Source organism: Fragaria vesca, linkage group LG1, assembly GCF_000184155.1.
Source record: "Fragaria vesca subsp. vesca linkage group LG1, FraVesHawaii_1.0, whole genome shotgun sequence".
In the NCBI taxonomy this organism is placed as follows: domain Eukaryota; kingdom Viridiplantae; phylum Streptophyta; class Magnoliopsida; order Rosales; family Rosaceae; genus Fragaria; species Fragaria vesca.
The window spans coordinates 17,587,586-17,603,272 of NC_020491.1; the positions used below are offsets into that span (position 1 = coordinate 17,587,586).

The 15,687-nt window shown below is 37.4% G+C and overlaps 2 protein-coding genes across 2 annotated transcripts; both read right to left on the bottom strand.

Moving 5' to 3' along the window:
* Positions 1-1,294: 1,294 nt before the first annotated feature.
* LOC101308327 lies at positions 1,295-3,747 on the bottom strand. The gene is made up of 4 exons (XM_004289407.1): positions 3,067-3,747; positions 2,768-2,962; positions 2,332-2,500; positions 1,295-2,094 (listed from the first exon to the last, which is right to left on the bottom strand). The coding sequence occupies exons 1-4, from the start codon at positions 3,745-3,747 to the stop codon at positions 1,295-1,297; spliced, it is 1,845 nt and encodes a 614-aa protein (XP_004289455.1).
* Positions 3,748-8,059: 4,312 nt separating this feature from the next.
* LOC101310642 (putative syntaxin-131-like) lies at positions 8,060-13,432 on the bottom strand. Its single transcript, XM_004288357.1, has 13 exons — positions 13,270-13,432; positions 12,486-12,605; positions 12,297-12,353; positions 11,629-11,677; positions 10,892-10,980; positions 10,738-10,811; positions 10,028-10,070; positions 9,881-9,941; positions 9,765-9,790; positions 9,606-9,683; positions 9,280-9,360; positions 8,580-8,645; positions 8,060-8,452 (listed from the first exon to the last, which is right to left on the bottom strand). Exons 1-13 carry the CDS (start codon positions 13,285-13,287, stop codon positions 8,279-8,281), a joined length of 936 nt encoding a protein of 311 aa, XP_004288405.1. The 5' UTR covers positions 13,288-13,432; the 3' UTR covers positions 8,060-8,278.
* Between the last annotated feature and the right edge of the window lie 2,255 nt (positions 13,433-15,687).

Below are 15,687 nucleotides of genomic sequence, written 5' to 3' on the forward strand. Positions count from 1 at the left end.
GGTCCCTCACGGATTGTTCTTGACTTGCTGCGCTTCGTACACCTTGAATCAATCTACAAGGCTGCCATAGATAGATAAGGGAGGAAGAGAACTTTCCAACGCCACCTATGGCATCATCAGAGGTGACTGGACGACGAAGGAATCGTCGAAAAACTGATCCGGGTCAGGTCGACGTCACGGGTCGTGCTGGTGGAGAGAGAGACTTTCTTCCTTTCTGAAAATAGATGTTCCCCAAATGGGGAAACTCCCCCTTCTATTTATAGTAGCTTTCTTTAAATAGTAACTTTAGTGTTATGACCACAACTTCCTTATATGAACTCCGATTTATGTGTGCCATGTGTCCACGAACTCAGTTCGACGTCCTCTACAACTTTAATGCGGAAAGTTTTCTCAAATTTTGGATGAATGAAAAAGTCAACTTTTAGAGCCACTAAAAGCTCAGAATCTAAGGTAAAAGTAAAAATGATGCTCGTTTACCGTCCAAATGACAATAAACGATCAAATAAGGGTTAAATAAGGTCTGGGGCGTTACACTAGGAGTGGCCCTAACCTTTCAAATCCATTTCTAGACTTTCACCTCAATCATATTGGATTGTTGAAGGTTTCAGACCAGAGAAGTGATAAAAGTAGACATAGTAAGTTGTACCTTGTATCATGACTTTGCTGTACCTTATACCAAGTAGTGCATGCTTGTAAAAGAGGTGTTCCTTCTAAAATACTTGACCAAGACCATGATGGTGAGTTTCCCTTAGTAGCTTGAAAGAAAGAGCAATATGGTGGGGAAATACCTGTGTTTGACCACACGTACCTACTGCTTCTAGAGATTGAAGAATGTGCCAACCTTGTTTAGCTAGGAGAGCAAAGTTAAAATCTGCCAGTCCATGAAACCTCATACCTCCCTCGTCTTTGGATTTAGCCAAAGATCCCCAATTCTTCTAGTGAATACCAAGAGAACCATTGTTGCTCCACCAAAAGTTTTGCCAAAGAAGCATTGATTTTGTTACAGAAGGAGGAGGGGAACTTGAAAACTAATATTGGGTATGTCAAGACCAGTGGCGGATCCAGGATTTCAATCCTGGTTGGGCTTGAACTTCCTAACCAAGAAAAAAAAATGGAGAATCTCGACGGTGCGAGAGAAATTTATTAATTGAAAGAAAATGATACACCTAGGCCGGGGGGGGGGGGGGGGGACATAATGAGCCTTTACCCCTCTAATGCATATGCAAAATTACAATAGAAACTAAATTATTAAAATAAACGTGCAATGCAATGCAATACAATACTATAACATAAACTAACTAAATTTAACTCGACGAGTTGATGAAGCTTCAAACTCTTTAATCACCTCCTCATTGGTAACAGATTCAGCATACTCTTTCTCAATGTGAAGGACCATACAATCACCAAGATACTCATCTCCCATTTTGTTTCTAAGTTTATTCTTAATGATGTTCATAGCTGAAAATGCTCTTTCAGTGGTAGCAGTAGAGACAGGAATAGTCAAAACTAAACAAATCAGTCTATAAAGCATAGGGCAAAATTCAGACTTCCTCGTTTGAACCAAGGTGCGGCACAAGTCAGAAATGGACTCCATATTTTTGAATTTAGGATCACCACGCATATCTATCTCATAAAATACACACTCTGATTCTAGAGCATACATTTCACCATCATCAAAATCTTTAGGATAAAACTGCTTTGCAAGATTGCAAACATCTTCACATTTAAAATTCCTGAAGTTATCATGAGGATCCAGAGTTGAACTAAGTATAAGGAGTTCTGATGCTTCTTCTGAGAACCTTCTATTCAACTCACTCAACTGAAAATCAATCACAACATTGAAAACCTCTATACGGTAATGATGCTCAAATGTAATGAAATTCATTTGTTGACAAGCCCGACCCGTACCATCATTATAAGAAGCATTCATGTTAGGCATATCAAGATCATGCTTTTCACAAAAAGATTCCACACTGCATACCAAATCATTCCAGCCTTCATCTCTCATATCTTGAAGAAGGTACTTTGTATGTCTAACAAAGTTCATAGCATGCACAAAGTCGAGAGATTTTCGCTGCAATGTCTGACAAAGAACTTCAGTAATTTTTTTGTTCATTAGAAGCAAACAGAACACAAAATCAAAAGTCCTCAACTTCCTTAAAACAACCTTAACTTGTCCTTGCAATTCCCTAGGTGCATGATCAACCATATCAGTAAGAGTTATCTTTATTGAACTAAACAATTCAATAAGAGCCTTAATAGAACGGGAATGTGAGCTCTAACGAGTAGCACCAGCTCGTTGCAAAGTACAAATTTGGTTAGCACCACTACCTGTTTGAAGTTCCCCATAAGCTACCAAATTTGCAATTTCCTCCTTTCTCACCTCTTTTAATGCAGAATGCCGCTTAGCAGAAGAATCAAGAAAATTCACAATAAAACTCAAGGTAGAAAAGAATTCCCAAATGTCATGCACTCCTTGAGCTGTAGCATTTAATGTCAACTGCAAACGGTGAGCAAAGCAATGCACAAAATATGCATATGGACACTCTTGAAGAAATAATGATTTCAATCCATTAAAAATACCCCTCATATTACTAGCACCATCATACCCTTGACCACACATATTTCTCACTTGAAGATTATACATAGTAAGTACTTTCGAGATCTCATTTTTAAGAGTTTGTGAGGTAGTGTTAGGAACACTCACAATCTTAAAAAATCTTTCTCGAATCAGGCCTTAAGAATCAACAAATCTCAGAATAATTGCCATTTGTTCCTTACTAGAAGTGTCAACTGCTTCATCAACAAGAATACAATACTTGGAATTCCCAACTTCATCACGTATCTTGCCCCTCACTTTGTTACCAAGAATATTTAGGAGCTCCTTTTGAATTGTTGGACTAGTGTACTTAGCATTTCTAGGAGCATTTCCCAAACAACTTTCTCCACCTCCACACTCATCCTTGAAAAGGATTTTATAACTTCCTTAAAATATCCTTGATTCAAGGAATCTTCGGATTCATCATGCCCTCTAAAAGGAGCTCCTTGATTAGCTAGCAATCTAACAGCCTCTATTGCAGCCTTAAGCCTCATTCGGTTGTCTTCCACATCCTTTCGTGATCTTGACTCAAGAATTGTTTCAATATGCTTCTCTAGGTTTCTTAACAAATCCCATTTTTGCATTGCAGCATTATGTGGAGATGTAATGCCCCCTACATGCTTCATAAACATATTATCACTAACACAAACTCTCTTCCAATTTCTAAACCCTTCAACAGTGAATGCATGATTTTTCGAATTTTCAGTGTCAAAAAGAAAACAAGGAAAGCAATATGCTTTATCAAGAGCAATTGAATACTCAAGCCATGAATTGTCCTTGAACCAAGAATACTGAAATCTACGTTGTTGATCCCTATGTTCTGATAATGGAAACACCAACTCAGGTTGAAACGGCCCCAACAAAATATAGGCTTTTCGAACACTGTCACGCTCATTCACTGGATATTTCCATATAGGAGAACGTAATCCAGGATCACGTTCAAGAGCATTGACCCTATTTGGTGGCTCTACAGATTGTGGTGGATCATCTATATTTGGAGACTCTGAAGGTTGAGTTGGATGATCAATGTTTGGAGAAGATATGGAAGGATTAGAAATTGAATTTGAACTTGAAGAGGAGACATTAGTTCTTTGAAACCATCCAGTAATTTTTTTTAATCGCTTCGGTTTTGGCCCTGTATTCGACATTTTACTCTAACACCTATTGATTAAAAGACAATATCAAACTCATAGTTCATTCAAAATCATTAGACATGTTTTATACTTCATATAGAAAGACACAAAGTAAGAGAGACAAACCTGAGAGCAGAGAACTAGTGAAAATAATGAGAATCCAACCAAGTTCTTACTTCATAGCTCTTCCGCTTTAGCTGCCAATACACCATTCAGTATTAGAGAAACAAAATACAGCCGGAAACGAATAAATAACATCACATTACAATTATGAGTGTGAAAATTAAGTTTTAATTCACACAACTTTAAATCATAATTAATAATTCCCTGCATCTAATCCATCTATGATGCTTAGCCTCCAAAATCAATCAACAGAAAACTTAGAAATCATAAGTTCATAACCCTAAGTCCCTAACTCGATTCAACACTCTAAATTTCAACAAATCGTATTCATACAGACATACACATCAAATTTCAAATAATTATAATAACAGTAACAACTAACAACAAATCAACAATTCAATACAGCCTATCAAACACAACATGAGCTAATTCCAGCTTGACTCTTGAGTCTTGAGTAAGGACTAAGGAGAAGTAGATCTATTAAAGTGAGAAAGATGACTCACTCACTCACGGAGCCACAGAGGGCTTAACCCCTTAACTGAGGTAAACGGTGGAGCCGTGGTCGTGGAGGACTAGAAGGCCTGGAGGGAGTGGAGGCGGGTCAGGCGGCAAGTGGTGTGAGACACTGACAGTGAGAGGAAGAGAGAAATCGGAGAATGAGAGAAGACTCAGAAGACTGAGTCACTGAGAAGAGAAGAGATGCTGGCTGCTGGGAACTGAGAAGGATTAGCCGATTAGGCCATTAGGGATTAGGCTATATCAAAAAAAAAATCATGGGTTGGGCTTGGGTATATAACACACAAATAAAAATTGTATATTACCTAGTTTTTTTTTTTTTGGCCCAAAATTCTTGGTTGGGCTTGAGCCCTACCAAGGGCTGTACTGCCTCCGCCTCTGGTCAAGACAGCCATAAAAATTGATTTAAATCATAATTTCTTTCCCTACTTGAGAGCTGAGAGCAATTCCATCCCGAAATTTTCTTCTCAATACTATCTTTAACATATATATATATGAAAGAGCTTTTACCTTTGATCTTCCCTAGATTTTTGGTAATCCAAGATAATTTTCTGGATTTGAAATAGTAGTCATTCCCAAAACATAGCTGATTAGATAAACAATTTTCGGCTTCTTATTAGGGCTGAAAAATAAAGATGACTTGTGGAAATTGATAGATATATAGGCCAGATGCACAACAATAGTGATGTAGTTATCTGATAAGATTTCACAATTAGTAGCTTTGAGGAAGAAGATTAAGTCGTCAACAAAAAAGAGATGACTCACACGAGGGCCATCATTGCTTATGCTAACTGCATGTAGGAGATTTTCATAGATTTTCCTTATCGTAGAAGAAAGCATGTCGTTGATGAATAAGAATAGGAAGAGGCTTAATGGATCACCCTGTCTAAGACCCCTTGAGGGCTTGACAAAAATTTTAGGAGAGCCATTGACAATGATAGAATAGGAGACCGAAGTTACACATGATACAACAAGCTTAACCCAAGTGGGGTGGAAGCAGTAGGCCTGTAATCTTTGCCCAGGGCCGATGGGCACGCCCAAACTTAGCCCAGTTTTTAGGGCTTGGGCTGGGCGGGAGGGCTTTGGTCGGCCCATTTTAAAACGGGCAGGATATGGGCAACACTTCTGAAGCCTTGGGCCGGCCCATGGCCCTGCGCATATGGTATAATTTAGGGCCGGCCAAGCCCAACGCTGCCTAATTAGGTAATTATATGTATTTACATAAATGAATTAGTGACAATTTCATGTATTAAATATTAGATTACTGTATTAAATGTATTACAATTTCATTTACACAACAAAAATTAACTCTAAAAGTAATTTTTTTAATTAAATCTAATACTTTTACTCTCTTTTCTTCAATAAGTTGAGAAATAACTTTGAATTTAATTCCTTTTATTGTTTGGGCCACAAGCGGGCTTTTCTGACCTAAACTTTACCTGGCCATGGGCCAGGCATGGGCTTCAAATATTTTGATAGGGTCAACCCTACCCTGCCCATTTTGACCCAAATATTTTGATAGGGCTGGCCCTACCCTGCCCATTTTATATATACAGTTGAAAAAACTCAGGGCCGGATAGTATATGGGTTATCATATCTTAAGGCCGGGTAGGCCCAGCCTTGCCCATTTTACAGGCCTAGGAAGCACATTTTCACCAGAACTTGTTCAAGGAAGTATCAATCCACCGTGTCATAAGCTTTATTCATATCCAATTTAGACACAAATTTGCCATGATTTGATGGACATCCGAGCAATTTCAAGTGGTGGAACATCACATGTGCAAGCACAATATCCCCAAAACATCTCATTCTTTATAAATTTGATGTTCTCCATTTTTGAATTGGTTGTTGCAGAGGAGAGATCACATATTAAAAAAATGACAAATAGAATATTATTTATAAGTGGGTGGATCATAATTAATTATACCGAGATTTTTTGTGGTTAAAACCAAAACCATAGGCGGACGGAGAGGGCAGTTGCCCCCATTGAACTTTCTTTTCTGCTAACCAGATTCTTATATATGTCAATGTTCATTTGATTTTTCCCCTTGTCACGACTTGGCATATACACCTATTGTTTAAGAATCTCCTATCCCACAAAGGAAAATATCTCAGGCATCGGGTCTGATCAATGGCTCTCTCGATTTTTGGTTTTAGATATCAGTTTAGGTGATTCTTTTCTTATTGGATTTTTGGTTTTGGAGGGTCTGATTGAACTTGAATTCATATTTTGAAGTTTCGAAGTTGGAAAGCTTGTAATTTTATAGTGCTTAATTAGGATTTCATATGATTGGTAAAAAAGACTTCGATATTTTTCAGAATAGTATAAATTAACTATCTAAAGAACTACAAATTAATAGAGAGGTGGAAATGAACACTGAGCCGTCTCCATAGCCTACTTAGCCTCAACTCTTTTTTTTTTTTTTTTGTCCCCCACTTACATAACTTTATGTATCCACCACTTGTTAAAACCCAACACCTTTAAGGTGGTTAAATTAGGACAATATTGGTACAATGATGATCTATGGATCACACTTATCGGTATCAGAGCAGGTCACTCTCCAGTTGCATCTTCAATCTATCATGAGCCTGGTTTTGGTTCTTTCGGGTGTCATGGGCCCATGTTTGATTCTTTCAGTTGTCATGGGTTTGTTTGGTTCTTTCTCTTGTCATGAGTTGGTTCTTTCTGTTGTCATGGGTCCGGGTTTGGTTTGTTAATATGTTTAACGTGCAAACAGCAAACCTAAAAATTAAATTGCACGTGAGGGGCGTGTTAGAGAGGAGATATCATACATTGGAGAAGTGAGTCAAGTGACAAATAAAGTATGACTTATAGGTGAGCGAATCATACCTAATCGTACAAAGGCATTATCAACACATCCTAAATTAGCATGTTGTGCATCCATTGTGGCACTTGTGTTAAAATACTGTCTTCGATTTGGAATGCCTTGACGAAATAAGAGTCATCAACAGAAAACAGATGACTAACTTGAGGTGCACCACGTTAAACAGCACCTCTTATATCCTTCTATTCTCTTGAGCTCTTGATATGATTATTGCCTCAAAATCTCAAATGTTGTTGTGTACTTGTGTAAGAATTGACCTGATGGAACGACCACTCCATTTGCAAGTGCTGGCCCCAACCTATTTACATGATCTATAATAGGATGTGCAGGTCAGACAACGTTTGTAAAATATCAATATTGGGGGTCAATGTGATAAGGTAAAGAGCTCTAACATCGATCTGGATGGGTGTATTTGTTTTAGAAATTCCTTATTGGACAAGTCTAGTAGAAGTCCCTCATTTCATCAGGAATCAGAGAGGGTATGAAACATGCAACCCGCAGTCACCTTTGAATGGTTGGAAGTCGGGAAACCGGCATCAAAATAATCCGGCACAATAGCTTCCAACTCAGCTTCAGAGATTCCGATCAATAATTGCCTTCAAAATAAAAATAAAAATTTTCTTTTTTATTCTCCAGTTAGACTTGTGCAAAACTTGTGTTACATTTGGTCACCATTGGTCCCAAAAATGATCGAACTCAGCCTGGTACGAGTTGATGGAGAAAGAGGAAGCTTCTTGCTCACTCATGGAGAATGTTGAAGAATTAGTAGCTACTGTGCAGCCGAGTATCTTCCATTCCACTCGGAAAGTGAATGGATCACAACTTTTGAACCTCAATTCTGTGAAATATGAATTAAATCTAAACAAGTTTATTACCAGTTGGGTGTTCATACTATATGTAAATTGTAGATGACAGATTCTTCCAATTAATATTATTAGAATGAGTGCATCACAGAACCTAAATTATAAGATTCAAATAATTTGAGGAGTTCACCGCTTCAGTCTCAGTGGTGTCTGCTTCAAATTCGCTATATTCAATCCATCAATCATAAATTGGCAGGGTTAAGCACCATTGTTGCTACTCCATGGCTTCAACACGGCAACCACAATGATTACGACAATGATAAGAAGAATGAGGATCGCAATGCACATCCATTTCCTAGAATTCTTCTGTAGCTTCTTAGCCTTGTGCAGAGCAGTATTCCCTTGCTGTACATGATCAACTGCACTTGATACCTAGGGAAAGAATAATCAAATTACTTGATTATCTGTACACTTGACTTTGTATGCCGTCTTCAAAGTCATGTTTTTCAATCATCAAATTTGGATTTCAAGATAATCATGAGATTGTTGTGGTACTTACTTGAGTTTCAATGTTGTCAAGCAATTCCCCTTGTGCATCCACCAACACAGCCATATCAAGAAATATCTGCATAAGAGGTGGTGTTTAACATAAATTTCCAAACTATGCCATAAAACCTAACAGTTTACACAAGGGAAAAACAGAAAAGACACAAACAATTTACACAGGAATGCTTCTCCATTTTAATTTTACACCTTCCAACTATCTGTAGACATGCTTCTGGTACATCATACTGAAACTACAGCACCCTATTTATGGCTGTAAAAGCACACACTCGGCTCTAAGAGTTATGTGGCATATCACAGGCTCAACAGCACACAACAAGATCAAAAATAAATTATAAATAAAAATGATACAAGCTATTGGAAACATAGATGCTTGCTCTCAAGCTATGATTTGTTCGGAAAATTTAATAGGAGTGCTTTCAAGGCTATTTGTCACCTATTATTTGCTGGAATTAAGTAATTACAAAAGTACAAACTAGGATTAATGAGCCACATAACTATGCAGGTGATTAACATCTGATGATCAAATGCAACGTTCCCAATTATGCAGATCATATATGGCAAGGTTCAGATGATTGGTTTATTTTTGATGAAACTGCAAGCAAAAGTCTAAATTATTACTTAGGCTGGAATTGAACTATTCACTAACTTGGCGTCTTACTGATATACCCATCATCCACAAATTAAAAAGATACCTGCTGCAAATCAAGAAGCTTCTTCTCAAGGTCTCTAACAGCATCATGGCGCTCTTGAATTTCTGCTAGAGTGTCCGTTATCTACAGGTACATAGAAAACTAGTGAAAAGGGAAGCAATCATCTTAATCACCATGGGCTAGTGGACGCAGGACATCTCCAGAAACTAATAATTATTCTTTAAAAAGAAACTTTCCAAATTAGTAAATCTTATAACTCAAACTAAATTGTTCGTCAAAAATTCATCCAAAGTTGCTAGGATATCCCAGTGCTGACAGTTAAAAGTGGTCAGAAGTCCAGGGGGCAGGGAGAAATAAAAATGGCAAACCTGGCCTCGCCCTTGTTCATGGATTGCCTTTTGGAAAATCTGTTCGCTGTCTCCAGTCTCAATTAATCTCTCAATTGTCTGTACATTTTAAACGATTAGTACACGGCCTTTCACAACAGTATGAATAAATCACAATTTGAACAGTGCATCAAGTCTCACCTCTTCATCAGCTCTTGTGCCCGTCACTGAAAAGCACAAAAAAGAAGAAATGGTACTTATATTCAGATCACAGAAAGTTAAATAGCCACAGATAAGTGACAATACAATGCTCAAACCTGTAAAAACTCGCCTCTCTACAACCTCCCGATACTCTTGATGAATGATTTCTCTTAGAGTCTGCAGATTAAGAATTTCTAAGTTGTGATGACGATATCTCAGATGGAAGAAACAAGGTTAAAGGTAAATGTATGCGTGTGACCTACCTGAAATTCTGACATCTTGTTCTTTAATTTCTTTTTCAAAGCACTGTAAAATATGAAAAAGTAAGATTCTGTTGAGTTGGCATATATAGTCGCATTAAGCCACACTTTAGTTCAGACAGATAAATATTCAAGGAAAAGAAAGATATTTTGGAAAGACAAAAAAATACTGGAAAGGCAAATTGCTGAACCTAGTTATTTTGATTCAGAAGGACATCATGGAAGTTTCACAATATAACAATTTAAATGACATATATGGAAACTGGAAAGTAAAATACAAGGCAGATGCTAAAACAATAACTGCAATATTTTTTTCTTTGCTGCAGGTTCAGCAAGACTTTCATGAGATCATATAATGTTACAATTCAGAAATACTAGTAAGTAGAATTGAATGGAAGCGGGCAGTGTACTCTTTAGCATAACCTAGAAAAAAGACAACCCAGTTTTGATCAATCCTAGCCTACTAGGCTCACATCTAATATTCCATTACTATATCTGAACCAATAAAACACTAGTATGCACAAATAAATACCTTTTTGTTTTATTTTCTTTTTCTGCCTAATCACTTGAACAATCACCTAAAATTATAAGTTTTCTCCAGCAAGCATGTTTAGGTGAAAGACATGAGTAATGTCCATATCCTAGTGGAGACCAAAACCAGAGGAGGGCGAAACCAAAAGACACTCTGAAGGCAACGGCAGAATGCAACTTACAGAGTTGTTGCTGTTCGCGATCGATCAACACCAGTTCCTTTCCCGCACCCAGGTTTCTGCCTATTTGCTAAATTCTGTTATGAAAAAGGATCAGTCTGATGGGCAGTCCTGCTACATAGAGTTTAAATCAGCTATAAGTTGAGTCAGATTATACCTCTCTGTCTAGTTCTTCAATTTTTGACTTTATAAAGCGAGCAATTTTTCCAACTTCATCTACATCTTTCTCCATTCGCTTTTTAATGGCTGAACATGGAAAAAGGATCCATTGTCATTTTTGAGTATTACGAGATCAAATGGTGACTAACTTTGCTGAATAAAAATAGAACAGACAGTGCAGTGAACGAAACAAACAAATAGAGGTGGGACTTGTCCATTTCTTGAAGCAGTAGTGCCTATTGAATTTTCATGCAAACTTCTTAACAAAGAAACTAAAAATATGAATATATCAGTACACATGCGTGCTCACATGCACAGACTGAGTGCATCATAAATAAACCCCTGTACATGCATGTGACATTTTTTACAGGACCACAACAATAAAATAAGTAATGGCGCATAAATGCGACGAGCATTAATCGAGACTACTTCCATTTATCAACCAAGAGTGGAATTACCATGTCCAAACCCTACGATTTATCTAGTATCCAGGGATGCACCGTACAAAATAATATATTAAAATTATTATTCTGGAGTATAGCAAGTACTTGAAATCTATTCTCATTACTCAAGTAACTTCAGACTTTTCTGCTCCTTTTCTCAATGCAAATTATATTAATTATCTTCACTTCTTCATCCTAATCCAATCACTGGCATTACTTATAAATACTGGCAAAAAAAAGTATATGACAAATACGGTTTCTCATAATAAAAAGAGAACGAGTTTGAAATAACCTTTCATGGAAGGGGCCTTAGTCACTGTCTTGGTCTCCTCATGTGCATCCTGCATTCAAATGTCACAGGAAAATGATTCTTTAATAAGATATCTCCAAGCCTCTTTACAAATATAACACTTTGTAATTGATCATGCTGTTGTGTATGGCAACCAAAAGCTAACTCAAAAAATTAATATATAGAAAAATTGTACAGCACTCTAATATGATGGTTCCTAATGCAAAATTAGCAGGGCGGATGGTGAATGGTAATGCAGATTAACTAAAACTGATTGCTCTACTACATGGACAGCAATATGAATTTTAACTTCTTTACATAATTGTTTATCGCTTTATAACTAACTTAAATTCTCAGAAACATGAAGAGCTCTCCTAGCTAAATATCATCCACAGCCCTACACTTTGTGACTTTGGCATCAAAAACATCTGAAATTCCAATAAAAGAAAAATACAAAACCATAATGGAAGAACAAGTTTCAAGCTTGAATGTAGTGTGACCATAATCAAGGTAGAAGCTGTATTCAAGAGTGCTACCTTACTACTACTAGTTTGGAGTTACAAGTTCAAATATTGCTGGTGCAGAAATGTGAGGAACCATGTCTTGGACATGGTTTAGCAAATAATAAGACAGGTTGGAAGTTTGACGAGTTGGGTTTAAGCAATATATACCTGGAGCTTTCTGAGAAGCTTATCTAGCTTCTCATTTTGTTTCTCAATCTCTTGAACCTGCGAGGAAAAGAAAAAAAAAACATTATATCAGTAAACAGGATCCACAAAACTCAAACTCGGTATGAACCAATCATACAGAACCATTATCTCTGGGGAAAAAAAGGAGAAAAGATAAGAGACAGCAAGTACCTTTTTAAAGAAATTTTCCAAACCAAGTTCTCCAGAATTCATTGTGATATCTGTTGATCCTGTTCCTAGTTCAATATCTCCATTTCTAGGAGGTTGACCCCGAGGGATCTCAAAAGAATCCTGCAAGTAGTTATCAAGTCAAACATACAATAAGAAAACTCTAAATGTAAAAAAAAAAAAAAAAAAAAAACAATCAACTTAAAATATGAAATTCCTATTACCTAAATCCTTTCTCAGAACTCTATGAAAATATACACAAACAGAAGCAGAACCAAAAGGTCCAATAATGCTGAATTGATATTATGTAGCACATTGTAAAGAAAACTATATGTGTATTGAACAGAACCAGTAGACGAGTAATTATGTAAGATAACTCCAGATGTAAAAATGGGTCTCATTTAGACCAGTGTTGTTAGTTTCAGTCCTACTGGTCTGGTTCAGAACTGCCATTGGGGTATGTATGCCTTTAATCATTTGTAACTCATCGAGTTCATATGGAATTAACAAATGCAGCAGCATGCATTGAAAGGGAAACCCAGAATTGGAAAAAGGAAGTAGACGTCATCAACCGTAATTAAGAAATAGCAATGCAGCCTGTTCAGTTTCCTTGCAAAGGTCTAGAAATCCTAGGATCCTCCCTAACTCACAAACCCGAAACACAAGGACACAAAAGAACACCCAATATTTTATATATAAAAAAAAAACGCAAATCCCCGAATCAGGACAAAAGGAAGAAGAAATGAAATGAAACGAAACAAGGAGGAGGGAAGAGTGAATGGAATACCGTGAGGAGGTCGTTCATTGTGAGCTGAAAACGCAAACAAGAAGATTGAGAAAAGGACTCCCTCCCCTGCCCGTCGTGAGGACCTGAAGGAGACCAGGTCACTTACGCACAAGAGGAGAAGAGACCCAGAGGGAAGCAGCGACCAAACAACCCACAAACCAAATGTGTTTTATTTGTAACAGAGAGGGAGAAAAGACAGATCACAGACGGGACGTGAAGGGACATGGATCATTTTATTTATTTTTATTTTTTTTCCTTTTTATTAGACTTTTCTTTTTCGTATTGCTTATCCTGCACTTAATTTGATGGATCCTGCACTTAATTTGATGGATAAACAACTCCTAACTTTCCCACTTATAAAACCCTAGTTGCGTTTGGATGACGGAAAAAATGTAGGAATTTAATTGATGGAATTAAAGATCAATTCCTTTGCTTGCTATTGTTAGATACGGAATTTTAAATTTTGATGAATTAAAAACAAAGGAATTCATTGTTTAAATTTCTCACTTGAAACTATACCAAAATAAGTGTCATTTTCAATTGATGAAAATCTAAATTCCATCGTGTTTCTGTATAATCCTGGAGGCTATATAGAAACACGGTGGAGCATGAACATGAACAAGAAACATGGGCAAGAGACACAAGGACATATAGTGGTTCACCATGTCATCGGAGAACATGGCTACGTCCACTTAAGATTCTACTATCATGGTCAATAGGCCTTTGGTGTTACAAGAGTTCTCCAACATGGAGTGGGTAGAGATTGAGAGAGAGAGAGAGAGAGAGAGAAATATTTTCTACATATGGGAAGCCTTCCTTTTATAGCTAAGGAAGGTTCCCTCATATTACATATTTCCAATGTGGGACAAGGTGCACATATCTCTTATCATGGTGTCTTCTTGGAGAGTTTGGAGGAGCATCTTTCCGATGTGGTACCGATGATCTTTCACCATGGCGAGGTAGCCCGGATGTCGGTCTACCGGAAGTATATCGGGGGTAGGGCCCTTCGTGGCCAGAAGACGGTCTACGAGGTCGTTGCTTATGCTTGGCGGTATATCTACTATCAACATGTTCCCCCAACTCTCGAGTAAGAGGATCATCTTACTTGGAGAGTTACAAATAAATTGTGTGCCGCCAAGTGTAAGTGACAACCGAGTAACGGCATACACCCCTTGTACCCCCAACTCTCCGAGGAAGAAGGTTCTCTTACTCGGAATTATTTTCATCTCTCCCCTTTTTTCTCCCGATTTTCTTCGCTCTTTTTGAAGGGAGTGACAAGATTCACTATGTCCCCCCCAAGTCTTACTCAGGTGTTGCTTTCCGTTTTTAGTACATAAGTGTTATCCCTGGTGTTGCTTTCTATTTGTTACACTACCGATGAATTTGGTACTCAGGTGGGTAGTTCTCAATGTGATTCTCGGGTTTTTCTTGTTGATATTCTCTACTTTTGATGCATTGGTCTTGCTCCTTTTTACACATGGGTGTTACTCGGGTGTTGTCTTTACTTGCTACCCATTAAATCTTACTCCCGATGTTACATTTTCTAGCTAACGTGAGATCTTATTCTGAGTCCTACTATTTCTTCATATTCATCGTAATCTTTAAGTCCACCAATAAGACAAAAAATGTCCCTCCCCACCCCCGGCCTCTGATGTGCTCATATTATCATATATTTATATGTCTTCTAATCTTTGTTTTTGCATTAAGTTTCCTTATTTGTGATTGATTTACGTTATTTTAGTGTTCTTATAGGTTTGTGTCATAGAGAGAAGAAAAAGAGCTAAAACGAGCAAATAAGGATTGAAAGGCGATTGCAATCTCAAGTCCCAGAATCTGCCTGAGCAGAACAGCTAACTTTTCCGAATTACAAGAAATTACTCGGATCGAATCAGACTATGAGCCTTACATCATTGGAAAGCTACAGATGTCTACTTTCTGTAGAATTTTACAGATCTCGATTTTGATACTTCTAGACCATGTTATGATCGTTTGAATGAAGATAGGTTAGATCAGCAAATCTGCTCGGGAAATTGCAAACATTTGTGGAGAACTCAAGTTCCGTGTCACAAAACCATCAACCCTAATGCTTCAAGGACAATAATGCAGATGAGGATTCAAGGAAGACATGTATTCCTAGTTCTACAAGAGATATCTCAAGGTTTTCCCATTCCATATCAAGAAAGGAGTATGAATCCAAGTCTTGTAAGGAAATATGAAGTCAAAGATGAGCAAGAAACTTCTCTATTTAAGGGAGTACGAATTTCACATTGAAGGGAGGTCTCGGAAGCACAATGAAGACGCCTAAAGGAGCAGAGATCCATCCACCCTTCACCTTTCCATTATTTTTATGTTTTCGTTATGTTTTACTTAGTTATATTTTGTTGAGTAAATTACATATAAGTAACAAACTAAATTTCA